This window comes from Chiroxiphia lanceolata, chromosome 2, assembly GCF_009829145.1.
Source record: "Chiroxiphia lanceolata isolate bChiLan1 chromosome 2, bChiLan1.pri, whole genome shotgun sequence".
NCBI classification, from domain to species: domain Eukaryota; kingdom Metazoa; phylum Chordata; class Aves; order Passeriformes; family Pipridae; genus Chiroxiphia; species Chiroxiphia lanceolata.
The window spans coordinates 26,994,967-27,016,780 of NC_045638.1; the positions used below are offsets into that span (position 1 = coordinate 26,994,967).

At 40.9% G+C, this 21,814-nt stretch overlaps 1 protein-coding gene across 2 annotated transcripts in view; it reads left to right on the forward strand.

Moving 5' to 3' along the window:
• TMEM255B (transmembrane protein 255B) overlaps positions 1 to 21,814 on the forward strand; it is a 64,592-nt gene that overhangs the window by 3,332 nt on the left and 39,446 nt on the right. For both annotated transcript variants that reach the window (XM_032679332.1, XM_032679334.1), the window contains exons 2-3: positions 4,159 to 4,301; positions 9,426 to 9,488. In XM_032679332.1, coding sequence (XP_032535223.1) covers positions 4,159 to 4,301; positions 9,426 to 9,488 — 206 coding nt within the window. The remainder of the gene's footprint in view (positions 1 to 4,158; positions 4,302 to 9,425; positions 9,489 to 21,814) is intronic.

Genomic DNA, 21,814 nt, shown 5'->3' on the forward strand with positions numbered 1-21,814 from the left:
TTTTTTCATCCAAAGGTATAATGTTGCTTTACAAATATTAGAAGCGTATTACCAATATGCTGGTGGCTTATATGCATGTCATTATACACATTTGGATAGCTAAAGATTTTTATTGTTATGACTAAGGAAAGCTGAACAGCTAGGCTAGAAACCAATTTAGATCTGAGTTCTACCCATCTTCTCTGAGCATGTGGCAGTCTTTGAGAACATGTCCTTGTATGTACCAGCCTCTGCTCCAGAAGGGGCCTTTCTGTCCTCCTTACCTGTAAGTCTTCTCTCATAAGGGTGGAGTTCATAGCTAGCAACATGTAGTTACCAGAGTTTCCAAACTGGACTATGAAAAAGCGATCCAATTGGATATTTGCCTCTGTTTTGAGGTGCAGGTGGTAATAGATCAATGACTGTGAGGATTGAAGGGTATCACATATGTAAATGCCTTCTGGCACATTTAAATTTCAAAGTCAAAATGTAGTTCAGTCTAAGAAATGTTCCTACAAATTATGACATCCTTTTCTGTTCTGTCTGACTAAATCCACATGCGATTTACTCCACTAACAAGTAAGAGCATGCTTTTCCTAAGACATTTTCCAGTAAACTCACTCTGGGCAATCAAACTCATGTCTTTCATTATTGATAACCAGAACTCAGGAGGGCAAGTTGGACCCATAGTTTATCTCCATGCAGTCTGATCAACCTTTGCCAGTACAGGTGTTACTTTGAGGAAATGTGGAGGTTTGGCTCCTCAGGACTTTCAAGAAAAGCATTCAGTGGTTTCAAAAACACTTGGCTGAGTAGCATCTGCCCCACTGGCTTTCAGAAGATTTGTGCTCCTGAGTCCTTTTAAAGTATGTCTACACTGTAGCTGCAGTTTTGTAACAGTGCATATGAGCACACATGCCCAACCCACTTTCAGTCTGGCTGTTGTGACTATCATAAAACCATAGAATCATAGGAAAATACAGGTGGGAAGGTGCCTCAGGAAGTTGTTATTCCAACCTCCCACACGGAGCAGGGTTAACTATAAAGTCAGGCCAGATTGCTGAGTGCTTTTTTCAGTTGAGTCTTGAAAACCTCCAAAGATGGAGACAGCACAAGCTCTTTGGGCAACTTGTTCCAATGTTTGACTGTCCTAGTGTTGAATTTTTTTCTCCTTATACCCAGTCTGAAACACTTTTTTGTATTTCAGTTTGTCTGCTGTCTGTTCTCCTGCTGTGCACCATTATGAAAAGCCTGAGTCTGTTCTCTTGACAACAGCTCATAGGCATTGGAAAACTGCTACTAGCCCTGCCAAAAGTCATCTCATCTCCAGACTAAGCAAGCCTCATTCCCTCAGTCTCTTCTCATACAGTGAGTGCACCAGCCCCTGACCTTCTTTGCAGTCCTCTGTGGAATTCACTGCAGTTAGTTTATGTATTTCCTGTACTGGGGCCCCAAAAATGGGTGTAATATTATGTGGTCTAAAAAGGGCTGAATAGATAGGTGTAGTTGCTCCTCTGATGTACTAGTGATGCTCCTGTTAATACAGCCCAGGATTCTGTTGCTAGGCCACACTGCTGCTTCATGTTCAGCTCATCATCTGCCAATACCCCCCACCCCTTTTCAGCAGAGCTGCTTCATTGCCTGGCAGTCCCTTACCTGTATCATTGAAAGGAACTGTTGCTTCCTTTGCTCAGGACTTTGCATCTGTCTGTTGGATCTGTAAGGTTTTTGCTGGCCTGTTTTTTCATTCTGCCTAGGTCCCTTTGAAGGGGAATGCTGCCCTCAGGTTGACTGGCCCCCAGTTTTGTGTCATCTGCCAGCTTGATGAGTGGGCATGCTATGCTTTCTCTAGGACATTGATGAATACATTAAATGGGACAGATCCCAAGACAGACTCTCATGGTACTGCACTTGTTGCTGGCCTACAGGTAGAGTAAATTAATTTACCTCTCCCTCTGAACCCAACAATACAGCTAATTTTTTAACCATTTGCTTGTTCAGCCATCCAAGCCATGACCTCTCAGCTGGGTTATGTGGGTGTTGGGGATACCATACTAAAAGCCTTGCTAGAATTAAGGTTAAAGACATCCACTGCTCCACAAGTCCAGCCTTCTTGCCATAGCAGCCACCTGGGCTGCTCAGATATGGCTTGGCTGTGGTAAATCCGTGCTGTTGCCAGTTGCCTTTTCCTTAAGCGGCCAGAAATGTCCTACAAAGGATTGGTCTCAGCATCACAGGAACCAAAGTGAGGTTGGCTGGTTTGTAATTCCCTGAATCATCATTTTGGTCTTTCTAAAAACAGGTGGAGCACTTGCCTTTCTTCAGGTATTGGGGATTCCCTAATCTCCATGACTTTTCAAAGACGATAGAGTATGGCAAGGGCTTTCAGATATTATTTACAATCTGGTAGATATATTGAATTAATCATTTTAGTTTGTGGGAAGCACAGCTGACTTGTGGAGTGTCACATCTGCAGTCTGCTTTTCCCTCTTGGCCATGTGAACAAGCTTCACTGAAAGAACTGTCTTCAACTCTGTACACTTGGGGATGAACTGATTGCTAATGAAGAACCTCTCTGCTTCCATGTCCCCAGTGATCCTCCATGGATTAACAGGAAATTGCCAGAGGCAGACAGCAGGAACACAGGCTGCAGAAGAGGTGTTTGTAGACTGTTATGAGTTATTTCTTGATCTTTAGCAGGACGACTTTGTACATGCAGGTGAAAGACACTTATGAAAGCTCAATAGATGATATTTGTCTTCAGAAAAGTTGCTTGGATTTCATACTAAAAGGCTGGACTCATTTTGGCTGGTTGCTCTACTGGAGAAATGTCAACAAACACAGCTTTTTATTATAAATGCATTTTTTTACTAATTAAAATTATTTGACTTGGTTCGCAGGCATCACTAATCTAGTCTGGCTTTTGAGCTCTAAACATTTAACTGAGTTACCTGCTTTTAAATTGGCCACAAAACTCAAGTGACTCATTGCAAATGGCTTCTGCTTCCTTTTTGACTTACCTGCATTTCCCCTGCCCTTTCTTACAGTGGCATCTCCAGAGCCTGACCCACACAAGTTGCCTTTCCCTCTCACCTGTTGCTGCTTGGTGAGAGCTGCTGCCTCCAGTATGCAGTGAATATCACAGCCTCTGCCTTCTCCTGAAACTGGGTAGGCAGGCAGCTTCGTGGGACCATGGAGGGAAAGACACTGGCCCTGTGTTGTGGCCAGGTTGTGCTCTCTTAGGAGCTCTGCCCTGCCCAGATGCAGTCTATATTAGCATGGCATCACGTGGCCCAGTGCTCCAGGGGCGATCCTACACACTCTTGGCTTGCCTTTCAAAGCAGGAACACCAGAAATGGGGCCCACAGTTTGGCTCACTTGGGTGTCTTTCATTAGTTAGGGTCATGTATGAATGGCTGTTTTTAAATCGGTCTTAGGTATGTCTGTACTGTAGGATGGGGCCCTGATGTTAGTAACCTGTGGCTGCAGCTCAGATATGCCACCACATTAACATGGTTAAGTGCCTTGAAGCAGGCTGAAAGCTGTAGGTGAGGGTGCTGTTTTTCGCTTTGGGGTATCTGTATCCAAATCCCAGTGAGATTGAATGTATTTCACTGAGCAGCTACTGTTTGAAACGCCTCATATATCATTACCTGATTAACTATATTACAGCCTTGCTTCAGGGATACAGATTGCTTACCCCAGTAAATACAAGAAGCACATTCATTTTCATGATAGCATGCAGAGTTTCTGATAATCTTGTTTAAAATATATAGTTATGTATGTTCTGGCCCCGTAGAGTCAAACTGGTACTTCACATAGTAAGCATTTAAGGCCTGCAGGATCTGACTAACCAATGTGAGCAACATTTAATTATAAATGTTACTGAAGACAAGGCGTAATTATTGTTGTCACTGACTTACAGTTTAGCTTAATAAAAACTCATCTCACACCTGTACTCAATGCGTGTGCATTAAGCTGTGCTGAACTGTAGCTAAGTCTGTAGCTTCTAATTCCTTTTGTTTTCTCCTAGAAATTTTCTTACATAGGAGAATAACAGTGCCTTAACAACAGAAAAGGTTAACAAAAGAAAATCTTCCATTATTTTTTATTTGTTCTGCCATGATTGCAATGAAAAACTCTTTTTTTTTTTCATTTTTCCCTCCCCACTCCCTACAGGACAGTTTGCAAAAAGGAAAAAGACTTCGCTTTGGTTCACAGTTGCACTGCTGGTGGTGTCTGTTTTCATACTGACCATAGGTCTGGCAGCTACCACAAGAACAGAAAATGTTACCGTGGGAGGCTACTACCCAGGCATCGTTGTAAGTAAAAAGCTCTATTTTAGATTATTAGGTATATCCAGATAAATTATTTTCAGCTGCAAATGTGAAGCTCGGATTGGTTGGGAAAAAAAAAAGAAAATGGGTCCTGTAGCATTTCACAGGAGAGAGATGCTCCTTTGTTTTGATCTGGTTCTAGTGTGTGATAAGGTAGCAGGGCAGAATGTTTTACTGAGGTGTCCCAAAGGGGAGGCTGTTAGGGGGCAGAAGGAGGTCAAGGTTGCACTGCACAGCAGTATGCTGTGCTCAGGAATATGTGTGAACACCTGTGCTGGACTTACCACCGGTCTCCATTAAATGTGGGTGTGTAAATGACTGGACAGTAAGTATGGCATAGATTTAAACAACCCTTTAGAAGTTTACTACGTTCATGGCAGAAAGAGCCACTCCACTCTTATGTCCATGTACCAGGAATTCTTCTGGGTCTGTTGTAGGGAAAACCTTGTAAATGGCCATGTGGAGGCTTCTCCCTGGAGCCTGCCTAACATCCTATCGTGCAGTCTTGCTGCCAGTCCTCTTGTGCAAGATCCCGTTTCCAAAATCCTTACTCTTCTTTCTGGCTTGGGAACAGAGTGCTTTAACACATTCCTACAGTGGGCACAAAGTTTGAGCTCCACCTGCTTTGCCCTGTGGTGCCTCTCTGAATTCTGGGGAGGAGTAGCCCTGACAGCCCCTTACTCTTTCAACCCCCATGGCCCTTTCTGATCTCAGAAGAAGGGATCAGTCATATCGAAAAGCATAGAAATCCCTGGAGTAAAAAAAAAAAAAAAAAAGTTAAATAACTGGGCTGAGTTTTAACTAAGAGGAGTACAGGCAGCAAATAGAGAAGGGCCCATCTACTTCATTTGGTCTCCCTGAGTCAGCCAAGAGGAGGTAAAGGGTGCAAAGCGGAGAAAGAAACTCACATGCTTAGACTTAGACACCTGCTTAGGTGTGTGGCTCCACCACTGACAAAATATGTTGTAAAGTACCGTTATTTCTTGTTCTCTATGGAATTAAATGTCCAGAGAAGAGGAATATGCATCTTCTAATACTGTGCATACATTTTGCACTGCCATTAATAATTCATGAGTTAGAATTGTTCCTCCTAAACAAGTCCTCTTACATCTTAGCGTCATGCTGAGAACAGGACTTTCAGAAAGATAATTTTGGGATAATGATATATAAGGAGTGGTGTTTTAAAAATAGAACAAAAAGCAGTTCCAAGAATAAGACCTTAAAAGAATGAATTTCCCTTCCATTAACCTAAAATAGATAGATTAATACCGACAAAAGTCTCTTCTTGTTCCGTAATTTGAATTAAAATCTCTCAGAAGACCACATTCATTATCTGCATTCATTCTCTAGAAAGAAGTTTCATTTTTAAACTGTTGTCTTTAACAAGTGTAATAAGTAATAAACCCACCTATTTGCACAAAACAGGTTATTTTAGCATTCATTTTCCTTTAGGAATAACACGTCTATTCAGCCATCTGAAAAATATCATCTGCTCAATTTTTTTTCCTAAATCTTGGAGTCGTTAGCAACCAGGTAGAATAGCAAGAATTTATTAGAACACTTTGAAAATAAAACCTTTTATTAATAATTTTCCCTGTCAAAATATTATTGGAGCTAAATAATTTTCATAAAATTCGGAATTCTTTTTGTGCATGTGTGATGGATTTTTGAAGTAACTGAGAAAGAGTGATGGGTAATTGTTACTGTAAATGTCGTCAAATACTAAATATCACAAACATTTAGCAAGAGTTAAAGGTTCTATGCAAATCTTATATGGTATCTTTCCAAAAGTCTAGTAAGAGGTGTGTGACAGCACTGCTGTGTTCCTGCCTCACTGCCAGAGGTGATTGACTCTGGTACAGCATTGGCAGATGGACTATCATAGAATCATAGAATGGTTTGGGATGGAAGGGACCTCAAAGATCATCTCAACCCCCCTGCTGTGGGCAGGGACACCTTCCACTAGACCAGGTTGCTCAAAGCCCCACCCAAACTAGCCTTGAATACTTTGGGAATGGAGTCTCCACAACTTCTGTGGGCAACCTGTTCTAGGGCCTTACCACCCTCACAGAAAAGAATTTCTTCCTGATATTTTATCTAAACCTACCTTGTTTCAGTTTGAAGCCATTCACCCTTTCCTGTCATTGCATACTTTCTTGTGCTGCACCTCTGGGAATTGGAAGGCAGTAACAAGGTCCCCTGGAGCCTTCTTGTTTCCAGGCTGAATAACCCCAACTATCTCAGCCTGTCATCAAGGAGAAATGCTCCAGCCCTCTGATCATCTTTGTAGCCCTCCTTTACACTTGCTCCAACAGGTCCATGTCCTTCCTATTTTGGGAGCCCCACTGAACACAGTACTCCAGGTGGAGTCTCAACAAAGCAGAGTGGAGGGGCAGAATCACTTCCCACCATCATTATGAGATGGACTCTCCTCCTCTGCACAGAGTCAGCCACCTTTCAGGATGAACTGAATAGCCCCTGAAAGGTGCTTCTCTTTGCTGACAGTAGAGGGAGCTTAGAAGACCAACATAGCACTGATCCCAAACTTCTACATACCTAAAGCCAGGGGAGTGAATTCAACACTACATATTTAACTGCTTTGCTCAGAGAAAAGAAAGACTATGAGGACAGCGTTCATTTAAAGTAAAAATACGGTCTAATTCTCATAGAATTCAGTAGTAAAATATTAATTTCACAGCTGATGAATGAGATGTAAATCTCTACTGACCTTAGGTAAGAGTTTTTTTCTTAAAAAACATGCAGAATTAACCCTACCTTGCAAACACCTACGAAGGTGAGCAGCACTATCCACTGGCATAGATTTACTTGCATCGAGAAGCGTTTGCAGAACATGGCTTCAGGGTTAGATTCATAATATAATTTGGCTTCTGCCTAGTTCCCACTGGCTTCAAGAAGTTAGGTACCTTAATTTCCCTGCATATGTGGTCACTTGTAATTTGTTTTGAAAAAATATTTTTTCTAAATTCAGCTTTATCGAGCTAGATATTATCTGCATTTTGCATCCAAAATAATTGAGTGTAAAATATTTCTGTGTGTAGAGGAGATAATATAAGTTACACTTTGGGAGGTGTCTGCATTTGGTAAATTACTGCTTGATTATCAGTTTGGGCTGTCTTTTTGGAATGGTCTGCAAATAGAAAGTTGGAACTTCTTCAACCTCACTTCCGTATAAATATTATTTATACTTAAAATTTAATGTCACTTCTCTATGACTACTACTTGTATCATTTTTGTTTGCTATTCTTATAATCTTTCAACAGGATCCAATTTTCCCAGTCAGGATACTGACCTAGACTCCCAGAGTTTCCAAGCCAAATAGTCTGTTGTCTAAACAAACAAAAAAAGCAGCTCATCTGACCCTAAACCAATCTCAGCAATTCCATGGCTTCTGTTGTGATCTCTGTGGTTCTGCTCCTTCAGATTTAATTGCTATTGTTATGTATTTGGTCATTTTTTTTCTTCATATGGATAATATTACTCCATTTTGTGTCTCCTTCATCGGCCATAAATGGGGCTTTATGAATTGTTCCTTTTGGAATGAAAAATGGGGCTTGGAACCAGGTGTCATTTTGAAGTAGTTATCTCAATTTACAAAGTTGCTGTCTCCTGAACAGTGTGTCCTTGCTCACGGTTCCAAGTCTCTCTACTATTCTGCTGTCAGTGTGGGTGCACTTGCTCACTCTTTCAAAGTCTCTACTCTTAGTCCTTGTGCCTCCCTTTCACATAAATCTTCCCAAAGCACTCAAGAGTAAATCTCCTTTCTCTGCATTTGCTTTCTTGAGACTAAGTGACGGATTCCTCTGATACTGAGCAAGTAAAGTGCTTGCAGGGGATTTGCTTTCTCCTGTGAGTAGTTGTGCATGTCAGCAAGGAATTTACGGACATGGCTCAAGCCCTTGGCTGGGACATGTAGTCCTTAAAAACTTAATTTGTTCTTGGAGGAGAGGCTCTGAGCTCAACTCAGAGACCTCATTCCAGAAAGGGGCTTAAAAGGGGCTTAGATTCCTGAGCAGAAATATCTTGCCCCATGGAGTGGGTTGGGTGGAACCCAAGGGTGTGACTTGAGGCTTTGTCTGGGCAGGGAGGAATGTCAGCCCTAGTAAAGAGGAGAGCAAAGAGCATAGAAGTGAGGGGGATTTGAGTCTGAGCTGACCACAGGACAACATGCAGCCAGGCAAGGCAAGGAGGGAGCCCTATGGAAAGAGCCTGTTGACACCTGCAGTCCTGCTATGGCTTCTTCTGAGTCTGTGGCCAGCTATGTCACAGGTGTCTAGCACCAAGGAGACCTCATTTTTCCTAGTCAACATGAGCCCAGTGGGAGTCCTGAATCCAAGAAGGTCTGATGAAAAGCTGTTGTCACCTGTTGCTGCTTTACTTCATGTTAGCCATGAAAACAAGTTGTTTCTACTGCTCCAAACCTTCATCGACCCATCATAAGGAGGGGGCTTTTCCTGCCGTGCCAGTGTTGAAGCAACACTGGTAGGAACATTAGGGCCACCTTACTCCAGTGGCCCTTCCTACTCTCTCTCCTGTGGCTGTTGGTGATGCAGCTGACTGTACTGGTCCTTTTAGCATTTTAGCAAGGAGTTTTTCTGGGATCTGTGATAGTTTTCAGTCAAACAAACCTAATTCTAAGGGTTTGAACTTGCATCATTTGCATGGCAGGAGCACATCAATTTTTTTGTGAAAAACTGTTTGCAGTTGCCTAAAGCTTTGCAATTTTCCAAAATAATGACATATGGACTAAATCTAAGTATTATTTTATCCTACTTCAGGTAATTTTTGTTTCACAGTGTGTAAAACCATATGTGACAATGGTAACAGTTGTCAGGTTACAGAAATGTGTCTCTATGGCCTTCTGTTTACTATGTGACAAATTTTGCACTGAAATACCAAAGAGCTGCAGTTCTGGCCATTGCCCAGTACATTGTATTATTTATGTCCAGCAGTAACTTCCGCTTTTTCCCCTGATCCACCCCAGTTAGCCCATCTCTGTGATGCATCAGCTCAGATATCTCTGTATGTGTTGGTATATTGACCAAATAAGCTGACCTCATGCATTTATTTTGGTTTTTTTCTTTGCCTTAGCTTGGCTTTGGATCTTTCCTAGGGATTGTTGGCATCTACCTGGTAGAAAACAGAAGACAAATAGTAAGTAACAGCCCTTTTCATTTTTCTTTTTTTTTTTTTTTGGTATCATAATGTGTTAAACATGAAAAGCAGGGATTTTCAGCTGACTTAAAACTGATGCATCTACCTCAAAATATTAGTCATTTGTTTCACCACTTCTGAGAAGTTTTAGAGAATGAGAAGTATGAACTGGCCAGTGACTTCATTTGTACAAGGCAAGACAAAAGCAACTTGCTATGTTTTACTGAATGTACTTTCCTGCTAGTTTAGTGAGTTGAATTGACCAAGGACAGGATTAGATAAGGCCAGAGCTTGGCCAGGACCGTGTAGCTGGGAAAAGGGTGGGTAGAGAGCAAAATACCAATTTGAGCATCAACAACCTACATGATCAGCTCTACCCTAAGAGTTGATCTCATCCTGCACAAGAACTTTAAGTCAGGAACACTTTCCTGAAACTATATGTGTTACACAGAAGAAAAAAAAGCAGAGCTCTTGCTGTCAAGATTCTAGGGCTATATCAGATAGGATCTGAGATACTGTGTGATTTGTTTGTATAGTTAGCTTGGCTTTCCAAATGCTTTGCTTTTATTTGTATGAGGAAGTCATAAAAAGTCTCTGGAAGGCAAAGGAAGGGACCTGAAGAAGGATGAAGGAATTTGTGGAAATTCTTAACACTTTCCTTGCTCTTTGCGAAAAATTGAAGTCTGGGTTGAATAACAGCATGTTCAATGTGCACTTTACAGAAGACTGATTATATACAAGCATCATGGAATATGATTAATTTCATAATGCAGAGGTTTCACTGGTATAAATGAAGAATGGTGTTAAGGTCAGAGGAGGAACTGATGGATTTACTTTGCATTTTATTACCAAGTAACTATTTTACTTACAAGTAGTCTGTTGTCATTTCCTGTTTTGTTCTTAATAAAATGCAGTCATGTTCTCACTATTTGTAGGCAAATTTCTTTCATAATATCACTCTTTTTTTGCATTACCTTTAAGTGTCAGTGGCGTCTTTGCAAGTATTCCTTTACTTTTAGCTTTTGTTTCTGGCTGGGTTTCCCAAAGGAATAAGATTTATAAAGCCATAATGTTTGTCTGTGTCTTTCCCTGTTCCCTATTCCATTTTTTTAACATGTTGACCAATTTCAGGCAAATTCAGGAGCGTGGTAGAAACTTCAAGGGTGTGCAGTTCCCTCAAGTTTTATGAAAATTCACAGGGGGGTAGAGAAGAGAATTATGACTTAGTTCCCCCATGGTGGTAAAGGTTGCAATGTTAGCTCACCACTTATTAAACAGTAGAGAATCCAAATGGGACATGACCTATGAGACAAAAATCTGCAGCAGGTCAGTTTTTTAAGAACTATTGCCCCTGATTTCTACATTAGAGACTAGGATGAACAGCAGGTTCTAAGTTGCAGACTGAGTGGTGGGCAGGTGAAAATAACTTTATCTTTCACAGCATTCATGCTACATTACTAACAGGCATAATGTTTTAAGGTTGTTTTATTTTTCCATTTTCTTCTAATCTGCCTCATAGTTTTTCTATTGCTTCTGCCCTTAGCAGAAAGTTAAATGTCTGAAAAAGCTATAAGGTGGTTAAACCATGTATTTCTCAGCATGTTGTGTCATTTACACAGGGACTGTGGAAAAATAAGTGTCCCGCATGTTTGGTATTAGTGCCTGTTTGCATATTCCAGTATGGAATAAGGAAAACTTCTTCCTGCTAATAACACGTAGTTATGATTTGGCTGTTGAAAGATTGGATTTCTGGGGAACAGACTAAGAGAATAACTAGAAAGTTTAATTATGCTTCCTGCCTTGAGCACTGTCCACTGTGGGTCTTTTAACATTGTCTTTGCCGAGGCTGAGCTGCTTGTTTCAAATGTTGCAGAAATCAGATTGAAAGGATTTACGTCGTACTACAACAGAGCGCGGTAATTATTCTCTGGGACATAACTGAGTATATTTGATTGAAAGAGTTTAGGGCAGCATTAACAAATTTGCAGCTGTCAGTAAGATTGTAAAGCCTTATATAAGCACAGAAGCGTAGCAGAAATGTCATATTCCTGTAACTAAAAATTCCATACAGTGCAACAGGACAAAAGGGAGTGAGAAGGAAAAGAAATTGTTTACTCAGTTGCTTGTATTTTAACTAGACTTCCTTTGAGCAGTTGCTGCAGTATAATTTGAGTTTAACTCAATATAGCTCTGACAATTGTCTGGGTTTTGTAATGACTCAATACTTCATTTTTTATTTGTTGTTTAAATTGAAAATGAACACAGGTTCAATTGAGCTAGGAAACTCCCCCCCTATTTTAAATTGACATTTCTACTTAAATCTGTTTCTCTTTTTGTCTTGAAATTCTATTTCCTTGTGAGCTGTCCTCTGTAAGTCCAAGTTCTTTCATGGTTGATGAAATACTAAATACAATATAAAATATATAATGATTAATGAAACTAGTACAGCAAAACCTCAGCACTCAGTAACTTATGAGCAGGGAGTTTGAGAAAGGATGAAAGCACAATTAGGCACAATGGACAATGGTTTGTTCTTAAAACATGACATTAATAATATTGCACCTCTTTGACCTTTTTCTTGGCATCCCAGGGCCCACAGTGGGAGTTCAATGTGCTGACAAAGGTATAACACTTAATTTAAAGGAACTGCTGCTTGCAGAAGCGGGCTCTGCCTCATTGACTAGTATGATTTCACTTCAGCTCTTAGCATTTGTGCTTGGCTCTGCTATGCAAAGCCTGGCACCAGCTTTGACTGAAGATTTGCACTGACTTGGGGTGTTTCTAAGTGGCAAACAGAAGGCATTGAAGAATAATGTGTTGCAGTCTCTTTTTGCCTCTCTTGTAACCTGCAAAGCAGGTTATGGATTGAAGAGCAGCATATCAAGCTGTATGTTATTTCATTACAAAGGCACACTTACTCCAGCTGGATGAGTGGAAATATGATACTGCTCAAATCAAATGGATTTGATTGTAAGACATGAAGTGTCCTTGCTCATTTGCTTGCTTTCCTTCTCCTCACATTACAGTACAAAATATTTCCAATCAGGAAATGAGATGCTGAAATTACATACAGAAGTGGGGAAGGCTGGGCGTGTGTGAGGGGGTTCATGGCAGCAGAGTTGAGCTGAGAGCAGAAATTTGTGCTGAGGGAGTGCTGTAACAGGTTTCTGCTTGGAAAATATGTGGAGGTGGCATGAGCTAGCACCTAGAAATGAAGCACTTTCTAAATGTGCAATGTCGATATGACACCATGCATGTAGTTTTAGCTAACCCAATGGATAAACCAAGCACTGGCTCACAGTTTCACTCACAAGTCTTTCCAATGCCAGCCTCACCAAGCTGTACTGTTTGCAAGGCTGAAAATGAGCATACTGAAGCGGTGGTGCCTACAAGAGTGATTGGGAGATGCAAGGGCACCATAATAGCTGTCAGGGTTTTGAATGTTTGCAATAGCACAATGCTGCCTGCAAGAGCCCTCACTAGGGCTGTGGGAGCCACACTGACAGCAGCATAGCTATGGCAGAGAGCAGCGCAGGCAGGGAGGGAGTGGGAGGAGGTACAGGAGCATAAAGGACACAGAGAGGATGGGGAGGGGTCGTAGAATATGCTGAGTTGAAAGGCACCCATCAGGATCTTCGAGTCCAACTCCTGGCCCTGCATAGGACACCCCAAGAGTCACATCACGTGCCTGAGAGCATTGTCCAAACACTCCTTGAACTCAGACAAGCTTGATGCTGTGGCCACTTCCCTGGGGAGCCTGTTCTAGTGCACAACCACCATCTGGGTGAAGAACTTTTTCCTGCTATCCAGCCTACACCTCCCCCTCATGAGATCTGAGTTAGCGCAAACCTTGGTACTTAGGCACAACTTGGAGGCAGTTGTCTGCAGCAGGTCTGAGACCCAAATTCATCCACTGCTGAGTCTTCCTCGTGTTTTCTTCATGCTAACAAACATTTAATTTTCTTGCTGACATGTCTAACACATACTCAGATATAAATCTAATGCTCAGCTGGCTCAGTCTGGCCCATGACTTCTTCAGAGAGATGGACAAAAGCAGAATTTGAAAACATGAGGAAGGTTAAAACATGGAGCTCTGCACACAGATAGAAAAGGCAAAGCTGTTTATTCAGGCTTCTCAAGGGATGCTAATTTTAGGTGCCTTAATATGCTTGCTTCCCAATCTCTGTGAACAAGAGTTAGATTTCAAATGAAGTGTTGAAAAGCAACTAAAGCAGAAGTTGGAGAAGCAAAGCAGTAATTTTCCTTTTTTTTTCGTCAGTTGATAGACTTCTCTGACAATGCATGCATTCCTTCCCTGTGTTCACACATACATGACGGTAGTGTTTCAGTATCATCTCCTACCACCAGATTTGCACCTGTTTCAGAATAAAAGTTTTTTTGAAGTAGTTACATGTGTGAGCCAGTTTTCAGAAGAGCTAAACCTCTTTCACTTTTCAAAACTGATGTATCTTGTAAATAGATTACGTCCTTCAGAAAATGCCCACTGGGCATTTCGTGTAAAGGTGGTGTTTATTAACATGTACAAAAAAAATATATACTGCTATGTGTACCTAATCTGCTCAGTTCAAACCTATTTTTTTTCATCTACTTTTTCATGCAAATCAAACATTCTAGAAGAGACTGTCTGTGTGCAGATTTTGGTCAAAGATGTTAATTACTGATAGATTTCATATCACATATTAAGCTAATTAAAGCAACTTGTTTACATAAAGAAAGACCACTGAAATTCTGTAGATTTCCTGAGACTGTCTTTGATATTCCTGTGCAAATAAATGGAAAAAGTCTTTACTGTGGTGCACGGGAAATGCAGATAATATAAAGGCAATTTTTGTTATTACCAAGGTATAATTTCTCTTATGAACTCAAGATTCTGACAAAGTCAGCAGCACTTCTTTCTTTCACTGTTGATTTTTTGTGTGCTCATATTTCACACAGTTCATGGAAAAACAATTAATGCTGGTGTAGAAATGATAATAATGGAAAAAATTTTTAATCATCCTTGTCTTGTTTAGCAGCTTTAAAATCATCGAAACTGAAAAGACCTACTAATCCCTTTTCAGTCATAAATGTGTTTTAGGTTTTGTGGTGTGATCTAACTGCACATTTCAGAAACAGACAAGGAGATTTATATAATGACAATCAGTATAGGTTGACATTGATACTTGCATGAGCTTGAGTGGCTCTTCTTCAGGTGTCTGTTCTTTTCAAAATATGAAAGAATCTTATTAGCTGTGAAGTTCAAGCAGCTTATTCTTTGAGAGCATCTTCCCGCTCTCTCATGCCTAGCTCTTCAAACCTCTCTAATGAGGTGCCCTTTGCAGGCATCTCATTCTCTTCTTAGGTTCTGGGAGGAACCTGGAAGGGTGATTTAGACTAGACTCTGGAGTTTTAGGTAGCTAAAGTGTGGTAAGAAAAATCCTACGTGAAGAGACAATTATATTTCTCTTCTATAATATTGAGGAGATTACAAAATGTATTGTACTATAACTCTGACTAGTTTTGGGTTTAGAGCAGAGCAGCCTATGTATAGACTATCCAGTCTCCTTTAGTGCTATATATGTGGTGCAATCTTGGGCATTAGCTGCCTTATTTTGTAGGAATCGGCTTTGAGACCCCTTTTTAATACTTTTTGGGAAGGATTTGGAAAGCGGTCTATCCATGGTAGGTTTGGGAAATCTGTGTTATTCCATGTAATGCAGGAAAATATTCAACAAAGTCAGGGGTAAAAGTGAGATGAATAACTGGAGGTATTTTGAAGGCTCAGTTATATCAGCTGAAGAGGAGGAGGACAGGTGATATGTCTGTGGGTATGAAAGCACCATCCAAAGTGAAGACAAGTGAAATTAAAAGAAGAAAGTTTTATGGACAAAGAAAATGTAAATAGTTGAAAAGTTGTTTCTAATTTATTTTAGTTAGTATAATATTATGAGAGACATACTAAGAGGAAGAGTAACTGCAGTACTCTTAGTGGGATATGAACTGCAGTCCTCAGATGCTGTGGGGGCTTAAATCAGTACTGATAATAAAAGTAACCCTGTCCTAGGGAAAAAAAATACTTTTTTTAAGGTTGCCTTCTGTTTCTTGTCTTGGAAAATATGAAGCAAGTACAGTTTAGTCTTTTTTTTTTTTTTAATTGTTTCAGTAATATCTCCTGGACTCCAGTGGCTATAAATCTAAGATTCTACCAAACTCCCAGGAAACCTGATATTTCATCATCCATGGTAGCATTTTTAACTGAGTCAAGGCAAGCATTTTACTCATCAGTGAATGGATTATCTTGAATTTAATATGCGTTCATTTACACATATATCAAATTCATTCTCTGATTGCAATGTAATGGTGACTCCAGTTTCAAAGTCTAAGTGCACAGAAACTGCTTGATATAGGTTATTTTATTCAGTAGATTGGTCATTCTAGTAAAGGTTTCCTTGTAAAACAAATTGAAAAAATTTCCTAGCTATTCTAGGTCTGAGTTTGTATCTGATATTAGATTATGAGAGAAGAAAGAATGTATTAATCAGGTAACCTTTTTCAGTAATTTTGTTTCATGTTTCATAATGGCTATTGATTTAATTCCCACCATTCTTTCATTGCCTGAAGATAAAAATATAGGGAAATTCATCTTTATTTTGTATAGCATTTTTTGCAGAAACTCTATCCTTGAATGCTTTATCAGGTTAGAAGAAAAGATGAGATGAATTATAGAAAGAGTAGTGCAAATGCATTGGTATAAATTAAGGATTAATGCTGAAGAAAGAATTTCTAGAGGATGAAAACAACAGAGAGAACTAGGGAACTGTCAGAATTAGCATACAAGGTATTATTTGGACACTACAACCTTAAGGCAAAATGTTTCCATGCTACTTTTCCAGGTAACTGGAGTTGCAGAAGACTTTAGCTGCTGTACTTATCACCTGTGAGAATGGCACAGTTGCTGCCAGCAGACAGAGAGCAGGGAAGGAGGATGGGAGAGGCTCAGTGGTGGATGGCTGGGGAGGCTTAACAACACGGGTACAAAGAGACAGTTTTGAACAATGGGCTTTCATGCCCTAAAGAGAAATGGCAAGCAAAGATGGCTGTGTGAGCCACCTCCTGTCATGGTACCCAGCACAGCCATCACACAACCCTGGGCATGTCTCAGCATGGTCAGATGCTAAATTCCCCCACCTCTATAACTAGCTGTCACAGCAAATGGCACAAGTCAAGTTCCCAGCAGCTCAGGTAGTCTGTTTATCTGACTAATAAACAGGTAGTCCCTATGCTAAAGATCTCTGGGTGTGCCTGGAGGAGCTGGACTAAGCAGACTCAGAATCTGTGCTCCTTTTCTTGTCTTACTTGACTGTGCTGCATAAGCCCTCTTGTGCTGGGTGAGAGCTGGGACCACTAAGTCACCCTGTTGCACAATTCCCATTCACAGGCACTTCTGTGGTCCCTTGCCCTTGTGTGTAGCCTAACTGATGATTTATCTGCAAAAGTTGAGTGTCAATACCACTGGAAGTGAAAAAGACAAAACCATGTGCATTATCAATGCCTACCCTACTATAAAAATTAATTGTGAGTACTTAAGGTGTAACAAAAGGTCTTGCAAATTCTACCTTCCGCAATTTTGCCCTTCAGGATGTGGGGCAAGAAAAAAAGGTAAATTTTCCAAATGAGAATGCCACCTTGATTTTGAAAGTAGATTTTGATCTTGTTTTTTTCTCTTTGGCATAATAATTTATGCCTCTCATGTGGCTTCTGTCATCTTTCCATTTGTTTATCTAATTAATTCAACCTTTTTATGCATGTGAGGTTGCTTAAGTTTCTCATGGGACCTCTTCCCTGCCTGTGTTACATCAATTGGCCTTTTCATGTTGCTATTTTTCCTCATTATCCCTGACACTATACTGGAAAACAGTATATGACTTCTTCATAGGCAGTAAAACAAGTCTTCTCGACCGCAACAAAATAACAACAAAATAACTCCAGTCCTTATGATTTATTCGTTATGGCTAAAACCTAGCTTTTACTTTGATAATCTCTAGGACTGCAAATTACATGGAACAGGTGAAACAACTTATTAGTTGTCAGCTGCCTAGGCTCACACTCTGAGGTGCTATTAACAACAGAGAAAGGGAAAAAAACCCAAATCAAAGATCTGTATTGTTCCTGATAATATTGAACACCACATGACTGAACTTGCTGGATTCAGCAGTGATTATGCTGTGGAAAAGTTGTAGTTTTTTGACTTGGTCACTTGATCTAAGCATGAGACTTGATCTAAACACCTGACAACACAGAATCATAGAATCAAAGAATGGTTTAGGTTGGGAGGGGCCTTAAAGAGAAGATCATCTAGTTTCAACCCCATTGCCATGGACACCTTCTGCTAGACCAGGTTTCTCAAAGCCTTGTCCAACCTGGCCTCGATCACTTCCAGGGATGGGGCATCCACAACTTCTCTGGGCAACCTGTTCCAGTCCTTCACCACCCTAACTGTTAAGAATTTCTTCCTAATATCTAACCTAAACCTTTCCTCTTTTAGTTAGAGGCTGTTACCCCGTGTCCTCTTACTAAATGCCCTTATGGAAAGTCCTTCTCCACCTTTTTTGTAGGGTTCCTTTAGGGATTGGAAGGCACAGTTTGGGCAGTTATGAAAGTCTTCCATCATTATGAATTTGTGTCATTGTAACTAGTGCTGATTGGAATTGACATTAATGAATAACAAACATGACTTAATCCTATCTCCTGTGGTGTGGTAACCCTCCAGCAGGAGCCTCAGTTACAGTAGTGCCATTACTTAAGAACCAACCTATGAAAAAAATACCTTGTCAGGCCATAAATTGTGAAGCACAATACCTAGTGTAGTGACAAACTTCCTAATTAGCTCAGTTGTGAAAACCCACATAGTAGGAGCCTTGCCCAAGCTTAATTTTCATTACAGCAGCACAACTTCTGTCCCAAGGGCAGGAAAAAGAAGTGGCTGTTATGTGAAGAGAAGGGGTCACATAGGAAAGACTTTCCAAATTAGAGTAAATTAACTCACAATTAAAAGCACTTACATACAGTCCCATATCACAAGACAGGCAGTGCGTAGTTGACAGCAGCATCTGAAATGCAACGTGATGAGTTTAATTGTCTTAGTTTTGTGGGCTTTTAACTTACAGACCTGATGAAGTGCCATGGTAACGGATGCAGCTCCTGGTTGAGATTGGTTGTTCCAGCTCCCTGGTTGTGCCAGGGTGGAAAATCATTCTCTGTATTGGATTTGTGATAAAGAGTTTTTGTAAACTTCTGCTCTTACGTCATCATCCCCATAATACTGAAAAAGTGCAGCAGATTTATGTAAGCCTGTATTAAATTCTGATCTTGGAGACAGAGGGAAATCAAACCAGTAACATGGCCCACAGAATTAAACTCTAATTTAGGAAATGTAATGTTAGGGGCAGCCAACAACAAACTGCCCCATAAATTTCTTTTCCAAATGCTTTTGCTTGAACCTCTGTGGGGATAAAAAGGAGTTTACAAACCTGTGGTATAACAGCCTTTTGCAAAGACTTCACTTTCTAGAGCAAAAAGTATTGGATGATGGTGTTTCTCAAGTTACACTGCTGAGCGTAATTCTGAGTATTTCTCTGCCTGGAAAAAAATCCCAGAGAGACTTGATGAACAAACAGTACTTGGAGACATTGAAGGCTGTGCAATGCAGAAGTAACCATTTAGCATGGGCAAAGTGAGTCTGTTTGATATAATGTAACTTGCATCCCATACGGAGGTGATTTCAAAAACAAAAATCCATGCATTTTTCAAAGTCTCAAATCTACTTAGTCTAAACTGAGTGAATGAGGCATTTCACACAGCATCTGGTGCTGGAAATGACTGTAGTTATCTGAGAAGCTGTGCCTTTTGGCTGAGGACAGGTAAGGACTGAATTAGAGCCATTGGGAAACCAGGGGTGTGCTAGAATGGAGACCTGGAGTCTAGCTAGCCTTGCAGAAGTATTTCACAGGACTGTTGTAAACATCCAGCAAGGTACCAGCCTGTAGCCAGCACGTGCTTATGCTGGGGGGCAATGTAGTTTTCCATGTGTCTGCTGGCAAAAAGTGGCACATCTCTGCATGTTGCACAACAGGGACGGGAAGGGACAGGAAGACACGGCACCAGCAGCGTGTGATTCAGCACATGAAGTGCCAGGGGGCCTGAGATGCAGTGTTTGCATGAGAGTGTGGCTGCAGCTGGGATGGCCTCACCAAACTACTTGTTGGATTTGGTCCGTTGTTGTAGGAGACTTAGTTGCAAAATACCTGTGCCAGGTGCATTTCTGGCAGCTGAACAGAGTCTGTGACTAGTGTCCATGGCCACTGTGTGTCCCCTGTTGCCTTCACTAGTCTTGGACAGGAGGGTGACAGGGCAGGCAGTGCTGTTGTATGGCTGCTGAAGGACAGGAGGTTGTCCAAGACAGGTGAATTCTGCAATAAAATGCATGTCTTTTCTGAAAGAAGGCAGCATGGAAGAATTTAGCAGTCCAGCTTTTCACTAGTTTTCCATTTTTGAGTGTTTTCATATTTCTATGAAGTGTCTGAAGATAGATAACAGCTCTCCAGTTAATACTGTGTACAGAAGTCCCTCATTCCACGTGCTATTTTGCTCTCCCTTTTGCTAAAATACCTCTGTTAAGCAACTGGGTTTTAGGTTTGATTATTAGGCCCACACAGTACTGCTTTCATTGTTTAGTAACTGTTTTTATTGCTCCTTGTAAATACTCAAATTATTGTATTCTGTACCAAAACTAGGAGTAAATATTTTCTGACAGCAACAACTGTAGAGAAGCCTGGCTGCACAGCAGCAGAACAGCAAGAACAAAAACTGTTTCTTGAATAACAGTTATTGCTATGAATAATGAACAGTTGTCCTGACAAAACACACTGCTATTAAAAATGGAGATGAGATGATGCGATGGATCAGCATTTATTTCTTTTAAAGCTCTATTTCTTGTACCTGTCAACAAGCATTCTCTATGTTTAAGTAAACTGCAGTTCTTTTCATTATAGACAGTGCTAGGCTTGTGAACTCACAACTCCAGCAATCACATACTACTCAGGAAAATTATCTTCTGAATTTACAACAGCTCTTCATATGTCTGTCTTGGCTGCAATTTTTAGAAGTAGTTAATTTTGTACTTTGTTTATGTGTTTCTCACATTCTCAATAAGCAGTGACAGACTTGAGAGAGAATATAAATCTGTAATTTCATTTTAAGGACTTTTATGGTGTTATTCTTCTAGTATTAGTTATTTTATAATTTGAATACATATATAAGGCAATGTAAGTCATAAGAACCTCTCAGTGTCGCATTCTGCCACTTGGCATTGTAATAAATATTATTTCAGCCAAGAAATGTTCTTGATTTCAAAGGGACTGCTCACTGTAGGCAATCCCTTGAATGGGTAGATGAATCCCAACATGACTGAGGGGTGCAAAGCCAACTCCATAGTTCCTGTCTATACTGCAATTTACTGTGCACCTTTATATGTGGTCTCCTATTGCTATTTATCTATTTCAGCAGGGTCAGCTTGGAGAGTTGGGGCATATATACTAAAGATGACAACATATTGCTTGTTGTTTAGCGGAAGGCGTAGGGAGATAATGCGGTCAGAGTGACCTGTCGGCAGATTTTCGAGTTTAGGGACAATGGAGTTTTTGATCATGAAGCCGACTCCTGAGAGGTGTTTTTCGGTTCTGGGCTTGCCTGACCAAAAGAGTGTGTAACCGGCACCATGTTCTCTGAGGCTGCCTTCTTCATGAAGGCGAATTTCGCTGAGAGCGGCGATGTCGATGTTGAGACGAGCCAGCTCATGGGCAATTAGGGCAGACCGACGCTCAGGACGTCCGCTACCCGCATGATCGAGCATGGTTCTGATATTCCAACATGCTAGAGTTAATTTAGGTACACCTTTGGAGGCAGGTGCATGCCTTTGTCTTTTGCTCTTTGTGCGACCGCATTGGGGGAAGATGCCCGTTGGTCTGCGGTTAACCAACCGGGTGAAAGTGAGGCCATGTTACTGAGAACGCAGCTGCGATGGGCAGGGCACGTCTCAAGGATGAAGGACCACCGCCTCCCTAAGATCCTGCTCTATGGTGAACTTGCCACTGGCTGCCGCATGAGAGGAGCCCCGAAGAAAAGATTCAAGGACTCCCTGAAACAACATCTCAGCCTTGGCCATATTGATCACCATAACTGGTCTACTCTGGCCTCCAATCGGGAGGCCTGGAGACACACCATCTATAACGCAGCTGTCTCCTTCGAGAACACACGCAGGATCACTC